Genomic DNA, 14,644 nt, shown 5'->3' on the forward strand with positions numbered 1-14,644 from the left:
GGGACTGGACAGGGAAGGCATGCAGCCTGATCCCTGCTTACTCAGAAGTAAGGCCAACTTTATTTAAAGGGACTTACTTGGAGGTAAGTGGGCATAGGATTGCATCCTGAAAAGGGTTGGAGAGGGGTGCTGGGAAAGCCTCTATTACTCCTACTGTCATTGTACTTTAGTCTTCTCTTCTTCCCAGGTTTAACCACTTAGAAGCTTATCTCGTTTTAGTCATTTCCTATCTCTGCATCCAGGTGCCCCCTTCAGAGAAAAAACTCCCCATTCTCCAAATATATGTGTGTGTGTATTATTTATACGTATGTATGTATATGTAGTCTGTGTGTGTGTGTGATGTACACACATGCACACACATATGGAGAGACAGACTAACAAAACAGAAATATTAAAATCTTGAAGCAAAATGTTTTGGTTTCTGCCTTCTTCAGCTGCTCTGATATGAATCAAAGGGCCAAGTGTATATAATTTCCAAGCAATTATTTAACAGTCAAAGGGCTTGGTAAATGGCCTTGGAGCTTTGGCTGTGCAGGTGCCTGGATAACACCCAGATAGCTTTTTTATCAGGACTTTATAAATACTGTACTGAGGTGGTTCCGGTTTGGAGGCTCTTTGGCATTCTAAATATTTATATTTAGAATAAATTCATATCTAAATTGTCCCAGTGTCTATTGAACCTGAGTTCCCAACTCTGCTCTAATCATCTTCTGTGCCTTTGACACAGTCCTTGCCATCCTCGTGCTGCCCAGATACACTGAACTACAGCTCCTAACACCCCCAACCAGCATAACAGTTGGACATGCTGTATAGGGATGGTGGGAGTTGAAGTCCCACACATCTGGAGACATAGTGTGGAGTAATAGTTAGAGTTTTGGACTACAATTAGGGAGACCTGGGTTCAAGCCATGAAGCTCATTGGATGACTTTGGGCCAGTCACTGCCTCTCAGCCTAACCTACCTCACAGGGTTGTTGTGAGGATAAAATGGAGAGGAAGAGGTTCATGTATGCTGCCTTGGGCTCTTTGGAGGAAAAGGAATCTGGAGGGCACCAGGTTGGGTGAGGCTACTTTAACAGTTGCCTGAAAGCCCGATGCTTCATTGGTCACACTTCTCCTGACACAGTGGTAATGTGATGGGAAAGGGTTGACCTACTAAGCACCTGTGAGGCAGGTCTTAAAAGCAGAAGAGGCTTGCTTTTGGGAGGGGAGGGCAAGTGAAGAGTTGGGAATTGTTTGGGTTATAGAAAATTCTCTGCAAACACTAAATATTTGAAAGCAGTTGGTTGAAAGTTATTACAAGTCCAGCTAGGCAGAGCAATAGATCCTTTTATATTATTAAGATAATGGTAGCTCATCTGTCTGGTGATCCCTTGGTCTCTTTTAAGTAACTGTCAAACAAATTCTTTGAAGATTCTGTGGCCTCTGCCTGCCTGTAAAAGTCTTTGCAAAGCAAACTGACTTTAATATAAGCCCTATTCAGGTGTTCTGAACCTGAATAGGACAAAAGCATGAAGAGAAGGAGGGCGTAAAGGGTGACCCTCTGAAGAGGGGACCCTCCTCCATCCATGGAGACCACCTGAGCCAGAACGCTGGAGAATCGTGTCTCCTCTGTGCTGTTAATAACTCTTTAATAATGATGACCCGCACACTTAGCATGGCCAGTTGCAGAAGAGTAGAGGGCTGTTGCACCTTTAATAGCTGTGCAGAACGGGGGATTCCACAAGGTGCAGCTTGTCATGCATGACAGGCTATACCCGCTAAATTCCTTCTCCTGCACCACCATTAAAGATGCAAGAGCCTTTTCCTCTTCTGCGCCTGGCCATCCTCAACAGAGCAGAGAGGCCATGCCAGCTGGGGAAGATGGGGGTTGCCCTCCAACACATCTGGAAGTCACCAGGTTGGGGAAGTCTGAAATAATAGAACATCTAAACAGAAAATGGTTATAAATAAGCTTGTTGCAGTACGTGCAAGCGCACATGCGCGTGCACACACACAAATATGAATGCAGGATGGCTAACTTTCTTCTAGTGAGCATACACTATGACCAACACCATGAATCAGGATGTCCCTGACTTGTACTGGGTCCCTGCCCTGAACTGAGTCAGTGGCCTTGGACATGAGCTCTCAGCCTCCAGTCTGCAAAACGGTGGTGATCATACTAGCCTGCCTTACAGGGTTGTTGGAAAGATGACTGATGTGCAGGAGTTTCGAACACTCAAGCTTTTTTTTTTTAAAAAAGCCTAAATATTGCTGATACTAAGAGGGGATATGCTATTGCTAAGCATCAGAGGCTGAGAATACCAAGAGTTCCCTGGTTAAATCCATGGCATCTCGTGTGTGTGTGTGTGTTTAAAATCTCTGGTAACTAAAGTGGGAAAGGTTGTTGCACATGGTGAACCAATGTGGTGTAACCTTCCCTAACCTGGTGCCTGGCCTCCAGATGTGTTGGACTGCGACTTCCAAAAAAAACAGAGGAGACAAAATAGAGCCCTGAAGAACCCTGGAGTCCAAAAGCCAAGCGGCCAAGCACCAGTCTCTGAGCATCACCTGCTGGGAATGCTCAGCCAAATAGGACCAGAACCACCATAGAGCGGTGCCTCCAAGTCTCGCATCAGCCAGACATCCCAGGAGGATGCCATGGACGATGGTATCGAATGCGGCTGAGTGTGGTCCAACCAAACCAACAAGCCCACACTCCCCCTGTCCAGTTCCCGGTTCCCTTGTCCATCTACCACGGTCAGCATCCCATACTATTTCTGTCCCAAACCTGAGCCTGAACCCAGCTTGAAAGGGATCCAGATTATCAGCTTCACCGAAGAAAAGTTGTGATGCCACCACCAGCATAGAGTAAATGTGCCAGCGAGCTCAGGCTGAGCACCTACCCCTTTCTGTTGAGGAAGGGCATCCTAATCTGCCATCCCATGAATCCCCCACCTCAGGCAGAAGAGTGGGAGGGGCGGTAAATGGGGTGCCCCTCCTCCCTTCAGCAGTAGCGGGGGGTGAAGGAGAAGCACATGAGTCGGGGCAGAGCGTGTCCTCCTGTCTTGGGTGGTGGGGCGCCTTGCACCTCCCTGGATAGGAATATTGGAAGCTGCCTTATGCTGAGTCGGTCCATCTAGCCCTGTATGATCAACACTGACTGGCAGCAGCGGCTCTCCAGGGTTTCAGGCAGGATTCTTTCCTAGCCTTTCCTGGAGATGCCGTGGATAGAACCTGGGACCTTCTGAATGCAAAGCAGGGGCTCTACCACAGAGCCATGGCCCCTGCCCTCCCTGACAGAACTAAAGAGAAAGGATTATAGGCCAGATGGCATTGCTCCCTCAGATTCCAATCTCCCCCATGTGTTTCACATATACACGTTGAGCATCTGAATGTGGCAGAAAGTGCCAGGCGGGCACAGTAACTGCCCCCACATAAAAATGGCAATATTTTATTATTTTAATTTTTGAATTTTAATTTTAATTAAAATTAATTAATTGTATGTTAATTTTTGATTTTGTAAAGTGTTTAGAGATTTTTTTAGATATGGAAGCAGTGCAGAAATTGACTAAGGGTGCAATCCGATGTATGTTTACACAGAAAAAAACTCCTACAATTCCCAGCATGCCGGAATGCTAAGAGTTGTAGGCCTTTTTTTCTGTCGAAGCATGCATAGGTGTGTGTGTGTATAATAAGCCCCATTGAGATCTAAGGATGAACACATCTGTCTCTTTCCTATATATGTCTGCTTCACATCTCTTCATTCATAGGTCCGTTTTGTCCCATTTCCCCATTAATCTCCAACTTTAAAAAAATCTGTAGAAAAAGGTATTTAAATATGTAATTCTGAATGCATTTTCTCACAAAATATGCATTTCTACACGTATTTAATCTAAAAATACACATGCCATTGTGTTTTATTAAAGCCAAAATGTCCAAAGTCTAATTCCATTCCATGCTTTAGTCCTGAGGGTGAGGATCAGGTAATCCAACTTCAAAATGTGGACCAAACAAAACCCTTTAGCATCCCCATCAATAACATATTCGGTGTACCCTGGTGAAGGGTTACTGATGGGCTCTGTATTATTAAACTGCTTCTTTTTTCCAGAAAGTGACCATGTTCTGTTGGATCCTGGTTCCAGCTCTCTTGCTGCCTGCTGTTGAGGGCTCTAACAGTAAGTTTTCGAGTTGCCATTGTGGCAGGCCAAGAGGCCAGTGGAACATAAAGGCTGGGTTCACACATAACATGCTAACCCACACTCAGTGGTTGAGTGTGGGTTGTGGTTGAACCCTGGGTTGTGGTTGAACCACGGGCTATCATGTTGTCTGAATGTCGTACGTTTTCCACAAGGTGGCTTGTTCAAGAAAAATAAGCCACACTGCATGGTTAACAAGCCACCCAGTGGAAAACGTGCTGCGTTCAGACAACGCGATAACCCACAGTTCAACAGCAACCCACATTCAGCCACTGAGTGTGGGTTCGCATGTTGTGTGGACCCAGCCAATGTTTGTGTGTGGGGGGGGCACTCTAGTTTCCTCTAAGGCAGGGGTGCAGAACATCAGGCCCAGGGGCCAAATCCAGCTGTCCTGTAGTTCCATCTGGCCTTCTGGGGTTCCCCAATGACCGTGCTCCCTTCCCTTGGCCCCACTCCTTTCTCTCAACCACCAATCGTGTGGTGTTTTCCCAGCTTTTATGCAGGTTTTTTCCATTCTAAAAGGCTGAAATGCCTCTTCTAAAGCTTAGTGGCCCAGCAGCAAGAGCTTTAAGATGAAATATGCTGATGCTTTTTGTCCCTGCCCCTCTTGCCTCCTGCCCTGCCCACCACTAGCGACCTTCTCTGAAACTGAATTTGGCCCTCAGGCTGAAAGAGGTTTGGCACCCCAAATATATAGGATGTATTTGGGGTGCCAAATATATAGGATATAGATTATATAGATAGATATGGATATAGATATGTCTGCACAAATATTCATACACATTTCTCCTAATACAGGCATTGTTGGACACAATTTTCCCTAATAATTTTGGCATGCAATTTCCCCAAATAATTGCATTTTTATTTTTTTTCACTAATATACACATTTTATATACATGAGTGCGAGCCATGCTGTGTGCACCTGAGCTCGTTTTAAAAGCCCCTGGCTTAGCCCTGAGCCTGTCTCTTTGTGCAGTCAAGTGGAAGCATGCAGGCCCCAAGCTGCCAGGCGGGAAGCTGCCACCCAAAGGCGCCTCAGCTTTGGGTGGGGGGTGAAAGCTGCGGCCTTCTCTGCTGTCGGCCGAGGGGTTGAGCGATTCCCTCTGCTGCAGGTCACCTGGCGGAGCCTCACAGCGCACGAGGGGAGGCTGTCTCACGTGCCCGGAGGAATCTGGGGCCTTGCTTTCCGAGCCCATGTTTTCACCAGGGAGACTGCAAGGAGGTTGGCAACAATCCCATTTGCACTTGCAAGCCAGGCTTCACTGGCCCGTTCTGCAAAGGTAAGGCAGGCAGTGCTGCTGCTGGGGTTAAGCCTGGGCAGGATGCATTCCCTGGGGATGGGGGAGAAATTCATTTCGAAATTCGCATTCTTGAACCAATACGGGAACCAAATGGGAGTTATCCTTGGAAATATGCACTTTTCCAAATTTTGCAATAGAGTTCTCCAATCAAACAGTGCGTACAGAAATGCATGTATTAGGGAAAAGTTCACACACGTTAGTGAAATATATATTAAAAATGTGTTATATTAGTAAAATTGTTTGCAAACGTGCATATAAGGGAAAATTGTATTAAAAATGCACTTATTAGGAGAAATGCGCACAAGCATGCACAGGAATTTTTATGCACACTTTAAATAAAATTCTCAAAGTTTGTGATGATCTGAACTTAAGACAGGAAAAATGAGAAACAAAGGAAACAAAATGGACAAATTTGTCTATCCCTACTGCTCCCCATCCCCATTTTGCTCCCCCCTCCTGAGGTCTTTCTTTCTGTGATCTCCTCCCACCCCCACCATGTGATTTTAGGGTGGCCACGTGTCCTCTTTTATAAAGGGCAGTCCTCTGTTTAAAGGTGCCCCTTATTTGAAGCACTGTCCTGCCTGATTCTGGTTTAAAGATAAAGAACCATCTGAGCTGTTGCCCATTCACAGAAAGCACCTGAAGCACAGGAAGCAGCCTGAACAGGCAAGCACACAGGTCACCTGGTCACGGTCTTTCACACTGTGGTGAGAATGGATATACGAAAGTTCCGCCACGGATCTCGGGGAGGCCGAGTGCCAGAGCATTCGGCCCCCCGAAATCGGTGGCTGAACGGCCCGCCACTCCCCCGCCACCCCCCCGGGATGGGACTTACCTGGGGCGGATCTTCCTGGCGGCGGTGGCGGCAGCGGTGCGGCGGCGGTGGCGGCAGCGGTGCGGCGGCGGTGGCGGCAGCGGCCGGTCTTTCGACCGGCTGCCACCACCGCCATTTCCAGGTTTAAAAAAAAAAACAAATGTGATAGGCTACGTAAAGATTTATGTAGCCTATCACGGCTAGATTTTTAAAAAAACACCATGATAGGCTACGTAAATCTTTACGTAGCCTATCACGGCTGGCTTAAAAAAAAAAAACCGCGCGTACGCAAATGGCGGCGCCCATGGCCGCCGTCATTTGCGTTCCTTATTTTGGCACGTCTTAGTCTACGTAAACTTTTACGTAGACTAAGACGGCGAAAATAAGGGGAACGCAAATAGCGTAGCATCTACGCTATTTGCGTTCCCCTTATTTTCGCCATCTTAGTCTACATAAATGTTTACGTAGACTAAGACATGCCAAAATAAGGAACGCAAATGGCGGCGGCCATGGGCGCCGCCATTTGCGTACACGCGCTTTTTTGTTTTTTGTTTTACTCAGCCGTGATAGGCTACGTAAAGATTTACATAGCCTATCACGGCTGACTGCAGGGACGCAAATGGCGGCGGCTACGGCCACCGCCATTTGCGTCCCTGCTAGCCAGCGGCCGGATGTCCGGCTGCTGGCGGAGCCGGCCAGCGGCTCCACAGAATCACTGCGGAGCACAGCCAGCCGGCCAGGATTCCGGGGGGGGGGGGAGGGACGGAACGCCTCCCCCCGCACCATCAGCATAATCCCCGAAAGGTAAGTGATTTTCGTACATCCCTAGCCGTGAGATATGCTGTAGCCCTGTTTAAATTACAATGATTATTTCTAAATTTGCATCTATACATATACATTAGCATATGCAATTTTTATGCAGATTGCTGCCCTCTTTTGCCCTCTTTTTCTGTGACTTATTTCCTCTTCTTCTTTTTGGCAATTTAGAAACAGACACTTCTCGGCTCTTTCTCTCCCTCCCCACCCTAACACAGTACTCTTTCTCCTCCCCACCACACCACCGCTCTTTCCCTTCGCTGACTCTCCATCTGGAAGAAGAGCATCCATTGCACCCGATCAGGAGCAGTGCCACAGCCTAGGAGTTAGAGATTGGGTCTATGTAAAAAGGCAGCAAAGAAAGGATCGCCTAGAGCCCAGGCAGAAGGGCCCTCGCCAGGCGCTGCTCACCACTCATGCAGCAGAAAAGCTAGAAAGAATACCTGCCTAAATACACACTTCCCAGTATAAATGTGCACCCACACCAAGACCTCCCCCAGTTTACTCAGTCATTGCTCTTTCCAGCACAATCCCCTACCTGGCACCACCACCTTTCTCTTTTTCTTTCTTTTAAGTTTGGAGTGGCGTCCAGCATGTTCCAGCGTGCCTCTGGCCCATGAGGCCATCTAGAAGCCATATGTAGAAAATTTATAGAAATGAAGATGCCGAGTGTGACTGCAGCTCCCTCTGCAGTGAACCCAAACTCTTCTAAAAGTAGGAGGCAGGGAAGGAAGGAAGGAAGGAAGGAAGGAAGGAAGGAAGGAAGGAAGGAAGCCGTTGCCTGGGGGGAATAAACAGAGGAAGAGCAAACAGCATGCTGGTGGGGAAGGGGGAAAACAAGAAGGGGGCCTGTATTTAGGGGGCCCTAAGGGCTGCAGGGCCCTGGACTTCTGCCTACTGGCCTGACACCAGCGGCACCTTTGAAGGCAGGTCTGCACTGGGATGGAATGTCCATTGCCCCTTGCGTGTTCGTGGCCATTCCGAATCCCCCTGTGCACTGACGGAGTTCTGCAACTCAGCAGCGTTCAAGATTTTGACCTTCCACAGCAACCTGTTTGCCAAGACATCCCAAAGCTTTGGCCATAGATTCCCTGGACACTGAAGAGGGCTCTGGGGCATTGCTAAGGGGAACACTTGGTTCATGCACTGGCCAGGCCTGAGTGGGGAGGGCTCACCATTGGCCTAAATGAAGGGAGCACCCTAAAACTCATGCAGCTCAACAGAAACTTGCCCCCTGGGGCTAATAGCAGTCACAGGGAGGGGGCAGCTTTTGTCAGGACCACAGCAGGGGAGGAAAGAGTTAAACCTCCCTCTCTACCCACTGTGGTCCCAATGAAAAGGTGGTGGGGGGGGTAGACACACCTGCTATTACTTTTTAAAAATAAGCACTCTGACATGGATACTTCTGCATTTACCTTCACATCTAGTTTGGCTGACCTGCCATTTGAAAGCGAAAACTGATCGTGGCAAGCAAACTTTCTCTCAAGGAAACTTACTGATGTTCTGAGAACACCCCACCCCCAGGGTTCTTTGGAAACAAATCAGAAAATGATTTCTTTAACTAAGGATGGAATTATTTACTGCTCTCACAATCTTATTGTAAGGAGATTTGTAGTTGGTCTGAATGATCTTTCAGGATTCTCTTACAGCAGAGGTTGGCAACTGGTGGCCTCCCAGATGACTTGGCCTACAACTCCCAACAGCCCTAGCCAGCAGAGCCAATGCTGAGGGATCATGGGAGTTGTAGGCCGCAACTGGAGAGCCACAAGTTGCCCACATTTGTCTTACAGGCGGGTGCTTCCAGACAAGGCTTTTATTGTACCATCCCCCTGCCCCATTCATGGGATTTTATGGCAGAGTATGTGTTGTGACCAGATGATGTCGCCTTTCCCTCCCTTGTTTTTCCACCACTTCTTCCATTTTTTTTTTCTTACCAAAAAAAAATCTGTTGAGGAGAGAAAGATGGAATACCTGTGCAATGACTTCTAATTAGGATTAGAAAAGGAATTAGAAAAGGAATTAGAAAAGGAATGGAAAATAATTAGAAAAGGAACTGAAAATAAAGCTGCCAATATCATATGGCCTTTATATAAATCTATGGTGTGACCACACTTGGAATACTGTGTACAGTTCTGGTCACCACACCTAAAAAAGAATATTGTAGGGAAAAATGCAGAAAAGGCAAAATTATCAAGGGGCTGGAGCAGTTTCCCTGTGAGGAAAGGTTACAACGTTGGGGAGTTAGAGAAAAGATGAGTAAGGGGAGACATGATAGAGGTGTTCAGAATTATGCATGGTATGGAAAAAGTGGATAATTTCTCCCTACCCACATTCTCCACACCATGCATAATTTTGTACACCTCTATCATGTCTCTGCTTACTCACCTCTCTCATAATACTAGAACCAGGGTCATCCCATGAAGTGTAATGGTGCGAGATTCAGGACAGATAAAAGGACTTCTTCACGCAGCGCAGAGTCAAACTATGGAACTCGTTACCACAAGATGTAGGGATGGCCACCAAATTGGATGGCTTCAAAAGGGGACTGGACAAAAGGGGATTGGACTTGTAGGCTTCCCACAGGTGTGTGGTTGCCCCCTGTGGGAACAGAATGCCGGACTATATTGGTTGAATTTTCACTGGTAGGACTAGGAGCCTTGTGTCTGGGACCACCCTGACTAGGAAAGATTCAAGACCAGAGGGAAGCCAGAACCTGGCAGATCCCCTCTGTAATAGGCCAATGACTCTTAAACGGTTCTTAAGGGCTAGCAAATATCAGAAGGGATACCTTTTCCCCCTTCCCTAAGGAATGTGCAAGTTAAGTGAGGGTCTGTGTCCATTTTTGCAGGGAAACTGAAAGAGAGAGACAGGGAGGGCTGAGTGGCGCTCTGCAAGGATCTGATGATGCCAGTGGTTCGTTCCCCTAGAAACCTCTCGGAGGGTTACAGATTTGTTGGGTGAATGCTGTGTGCCTGTACTCAGGTTGAGCTGTACTCATGCTCAACCTGTGTGTGTGTGTGCTAATAAACCGCACTTTGCAAAAATACCAGTCAGTCTCCAGTAACCTCATTCCAAGGAAGCCAGACCTTGGGTGAAATGCTTGCACCGCTGGAGTTCTCACTCTTCAGAAAACTGGAGTGCAATCAAGGGCGTCATGTTCTTCTCTCCCCCAGAAATGGTGGTGAAACTGCAGTGTGAGGAAGAGTACATGAAGATGATGGTGAGGAAGGAGGTGTTTGAGATGCTTAAGATCCCCTCGGCACTGGTCCACCTGAAGAACCGCGCCTGCAAAGTCTCTGAGCAGGACGAAGAAGGAGCAAGTTTCTGGGGAGCAAAGCTGTCGGGCGAGAACCATACAGCGTGTGGGTCTGTGATCAAGGTGTGGATCCTTGGCTCCCTCCCCTGCCTCTTTGTGGCTCAGTCGTGCTCCATTAGACCTTTCAGTGCCCCGCACAAGGCCATAATGGAGTGCATTTGGTTGGGTGGGCTCCTTGCTGACTTCAGGGCCCCAATAATACACTGGACCTCACCCACCACTAAATGGCTTTATACCAAGTCTGACCATTGGCCTATTTAGTCCAGAATTGTGCAGTTTTAGTGGCAGTGGCTCTCCAGATCTCAGCCAGGGGGGTCTCTGCTAGTCTTACTACCTGAGTTCCTCTAAATTCTCCATGCAGAAATGTATTTATTTATTTATTACATTTATATTCCACCTTTTTTCCTCCTTAAGGAACCCAAGACGGTGTACATACTCCTCCTCCTCCATTTTATCCTCACAACAACAACCATGTGAGGTGGATTGGACTGAGAGTCTGTGACGGGCCCAAAGTCACCCAGGGAGCTTCCATGGCTGAGTGAGGACTAGAACCCGGATCTCCTGACGCCCAGTACGGATGGTGTAAAGTCCATTCCGTCTGCATTTCACAAATTGTCAGGCACCTTTAATTCCTTCACCCCTTCATCGACGGAATCCGATTTTTTTCTGAATTTGCTCAAATCCCCATTTGTGCAATTTTGCACTTGTAAAAATGTTCAAATCCCCCCCAATGCACCAGTGCCCCCAAAATACATATTTTCACACTTTCACCTAAGGGGGGAATGTGCATTTTGGGCTATTTTTTAATTTTGCCTATTTTTCTTTTATTAAATTTGCGCAAAATTTGTGAAAATTAGAAAAATGGCCCACAAGTCTGTGGAAACCACCCGACTGGGGAAAAGCCTGTCTGCTGTGGATTCATAAATCTCCAAACGCATTTGATTCCGTTGCAGATTTCTCCGACATCCCTAGTCAGGAGTGATCACTCTTGCCTCTCTCTGCAAAGAGAAAAGGATGATGTCAGGGAGTGGGGCTTTGTGGAGGGGAGGGGTTTCTGGAGGAAGGGCCCTCCCCTAGTGTGATCTGGCCCCAATCCCTCAGGCATTTTAGTAATTCCTGTTAAAATGTTTTCTGGCCTTTTCTAAAATACAGCAAAGACTTATCCTTAAAAACTGCTGAATGGCCCAACCGAAACATGAGTTGGGAGGTGACGCAAGCAAGACTCACAACTAAATCAGTGTTTGATTGGCTGATATGTCTGTCTGTCATGCCCACTGTGGGTGCACTGCGACTTCTGGTTCTATATGACGGCTGCCTTCACCCATGGCTGTGGTTTGAATCCCCTAATCCAGTGTGTGGTCCATTTTCAGGTCAACAGCTCCCATGTGTCTTACGCCAATGTGATTGAGTCGGACAGGGAGGATCAGGGCGTGATCACCAGGAGCATCCTCACCCGTGTACACTTCTCCTGCATCTATGCTTACAAGCGTGTGGTTGGTCTGCTCCACCCGGTCAAGGCTATGGACACGTATGTTTGTTGCTTGGGCTCTGCCAGGTGTTCCCCTTTCTGATCTACAGAGCCGGCCCTACCATTAGGCTGAGTGAAGCAGCTGCCTCAGGTGGCAGATGTTGGGAGGCAGCAGCAAGGTGTTAAGAGAGGGATCTGTGTGCCGTTCCGCCTGCCATGCACTTCCTGAGTTAGGCTGCTGACTAGGAGCAGTGAAGGATTGTGCCCCACCATCTGTGATGTGGGGGAGCAGAGAGGATAAGTATAGACAATTGGGTGAGGGTATTCAGGCAACGTCCCACTTCCGTGGATTACTGACTAGTTTGTGCGGGGGGGTGCCTCTCTTTCTTAGGATTGTGCAGTTTGCGGTCAAGGAAGGGGACTTCACAGTGACGATGGTGCTATACAAGAACGCCACCTATGAGCAGCCCTACCGCCAACAGCCATTGATGCTTCTCATGACAGACACCCTCTATGTCCTCCTGCAAATTGAAGGGCAGGATCAGGTGAAGTACTTCTTCCTGAGTGTGGAGGACTGCTGGGGCACCCCGACGGCTGACCCAAACCACAGCACGAAGCACCCGCTGATCATGAAAGGGTGAGAGCTTGGCATGAGCCTAGTTGTGGCCATTGCTTGTGTAGATGACCTCGGCCAACAAAATTGGCTGCTGGGGTTGGTGTCCTAGGGCTTCTCTACGCCAGTTTTATCTAGGGATGGCAGAGAATTTCTCCCCGAATCTTCGGGGGGCTGAGCGCCAACGCATTTGGTCCCCTGAAATCGGCGGTGAAATTCTCCGCCCCCCTGCCCCCCCCCCGGGACGGGAATTACCTTTGGCAAATGTCCCTCCCGGCAGCGGTTTGGCGGGAGTTCGTTGCAGGCGGGGGCGGTGGCCGGTCTCCCGACCGGCTGCTGCCGCCGCCATTGCAAAAAAAAAAACTAAAGTAAAAAAAAAACACCACACCCATGCATAGGCTACGTAACGATTTACGTAGCCTATCACGGCTAGATTTCCAAAGTCAGCCGTGATAGGCTACGTAAATCTTCACGTAGCCTATCACGGGTGACTTTGGGGGGGGAAAAAAAAAGCGCGTACGCAAATGGCGGCGGCCCATGGGCGCCGCCATTTGCGTTCCCTATTTTGGCACATCTAGTCTACGTAAAGATTTACGTAGAGTACGGCGAAAATAAGGGCACGCTATTTGCATTGCCCTTATTTTCACCGTAGTCTACGTAAATCTTTATGTAGACTAGACGTGCCAAAATAAGGAACGCAAATGGCGGCGCCCATGGGCCGCTGCCATTTGCGTACGCGCTTTTTTTTTTCCCCCCAAAGTCACCCGTGATAGGCTACGTGACGATTTACGTAGCCTATCATGGCTGACTTTGGAAATCTAGCCGTGATAGGCTACGTAAATCGTCACGTAGCCTATCACGGGGTCTTTTTTTTTTTTTTTTTACTTTTTGTTTCGCGGCCGGGGAGACGGGGCACTTCTTCCCAGCCTGAATTTCGGCCGGGCCAGGCGGGAAGCCTCCCCCTCTTCGCCTGAACTTCGGGGGGGAAAGCGAAGCGCCTCCCCCCCACCGCGAAGCCAAGCTGCGAAAAGGTAAGTGACTTTCGTACATCCCTAGTTTTATCCCGCACCTTTACTGGGGCATCTGCTTCTGGATTCTTTGCAGGATTGAGATTGGCTCCTTTACACATGTTTACACATGCCTTTTTCAGGGATTTGGGGAATTTCCTTTCTCTGCAAGTTCTATATGTTTCATTATACTGCCACTAGATGGTGCTGTGGGATAGTGGAATTGCAAAAATACATGCAGACATTGCAGCGCTTCAAGAAAAAATGCCAGACTTTCCCCATTCTTTAAAAAAAACAGATAAAGGTTATAAAGCACGGGAGAGGCCTTGGAAGTTGATGACATCATGTAAAAGACCCACAAACTTGCATGAGTGACCAGTCATGAGCACATGATAACAGCCTCATGTAGATATGTCATCTTGCTCTGCCAAACAGCAGGTCCTCATCATGATAGGGATGCTTAAAGATGTCACTCAGTCCACATTTCCAGGCAAACCGACCTGATCCACACCCCCTGGACTAATGTGCAGATGAGAATGCAGCTATCCTTCAGATGTTGCTGTTCTCTGAACTTTGCAGTGCACCTCCCAGCTCAAAAACTGTACCAAAATGTGTGAAAAATGCATATTTTAAGATAAAAACAGTTAGAGATTTGTACTGTGGTAGAAAATACATTTAAAAATGCATATTTTGTGAGAAAATAGGTATTGAAATACAAATTTTCATGAGGATGTGGGGAGGAGCTGCAGATTAATATGGAAACAACAGACTTATGAATGAGCACATGTGAAACCAGCATGGGCCAGAAACCAGGCTGATCTGCCCATCCTAGTAGAATTGCATGTCCCAGGTTCCCTGGCAGCTTTAATAACATTGCTGGGTGGCATCTCTTGGCTTGCACACAACAATCGCATATTCGTTATTTGTGAAGAGCCTAAAAAGTAGGGCTGTGCAGGGACCCCCGATCTTCCCTGGAGGCCACTTCAGGGCTTCTGAGGTGGGCCTGATTAATTTTGGGCTGATTCAGGGGGGCCCTGACCTGCTTCGGCCTCCAGAGCAAAAGCGGATTTTTTGGATGGCCAAATCCTGCTCCCCACCCCAACCACCCACACTGTGCGAGTTCCCATCTCCT

At 48.0% G+C, this 14,644-nt stretch overlaps 1 protein-coding gene across 1 annotated transcript in view; it reads left to right on the plus strand.

Annotated features, from left to right (window-relative positions):
- LOC146339093 (uromodulin-like) overlaps positions 1-14,644 on the plus strand; it is a 20,653-nt gene continuing 6,009 nt past the window's right edge. Inside the window, exons 1-6 of the mRNA XM_084812156.1 lie at positions 1-83; positions 4,090-4,156; positions 5,290-5,457; positions 10,282-10,487; positions 11,795-11,952; positions 12,284-12,529. Coding sequence (XP_084668282.1) covers positions 4,099-4,156; positions 5,290-5,457; positions 10,282-10,487; positions 11,795-11,952; positions 12,284-12,529 — 836 coding nt within the window. The 5' untranslated portion in view covers positions 1-83; positions 4,090-4,098. The remainder of the gene's footprint in view (positions 84-4,089; positions 4,157-5,289; positions 5,458-10,281; positions 10,488-11,794; positions 11,953-12,283; positions 12,530-14,644) is intronic.

This window comes from Heloderma suspectum, chromosome 8 (assembly GCF_057233095.1).
Source record: "Heloderma suspectum isolate Gila_16-S chromosome 8, 16-S_ref, whole genome shotgun sequence".
NCBI lineage: Eukaryota > Metazoa > Chordata > Lepidosauria > Squamata > Helodermatidae > Heloderma > Heloderma suspectum.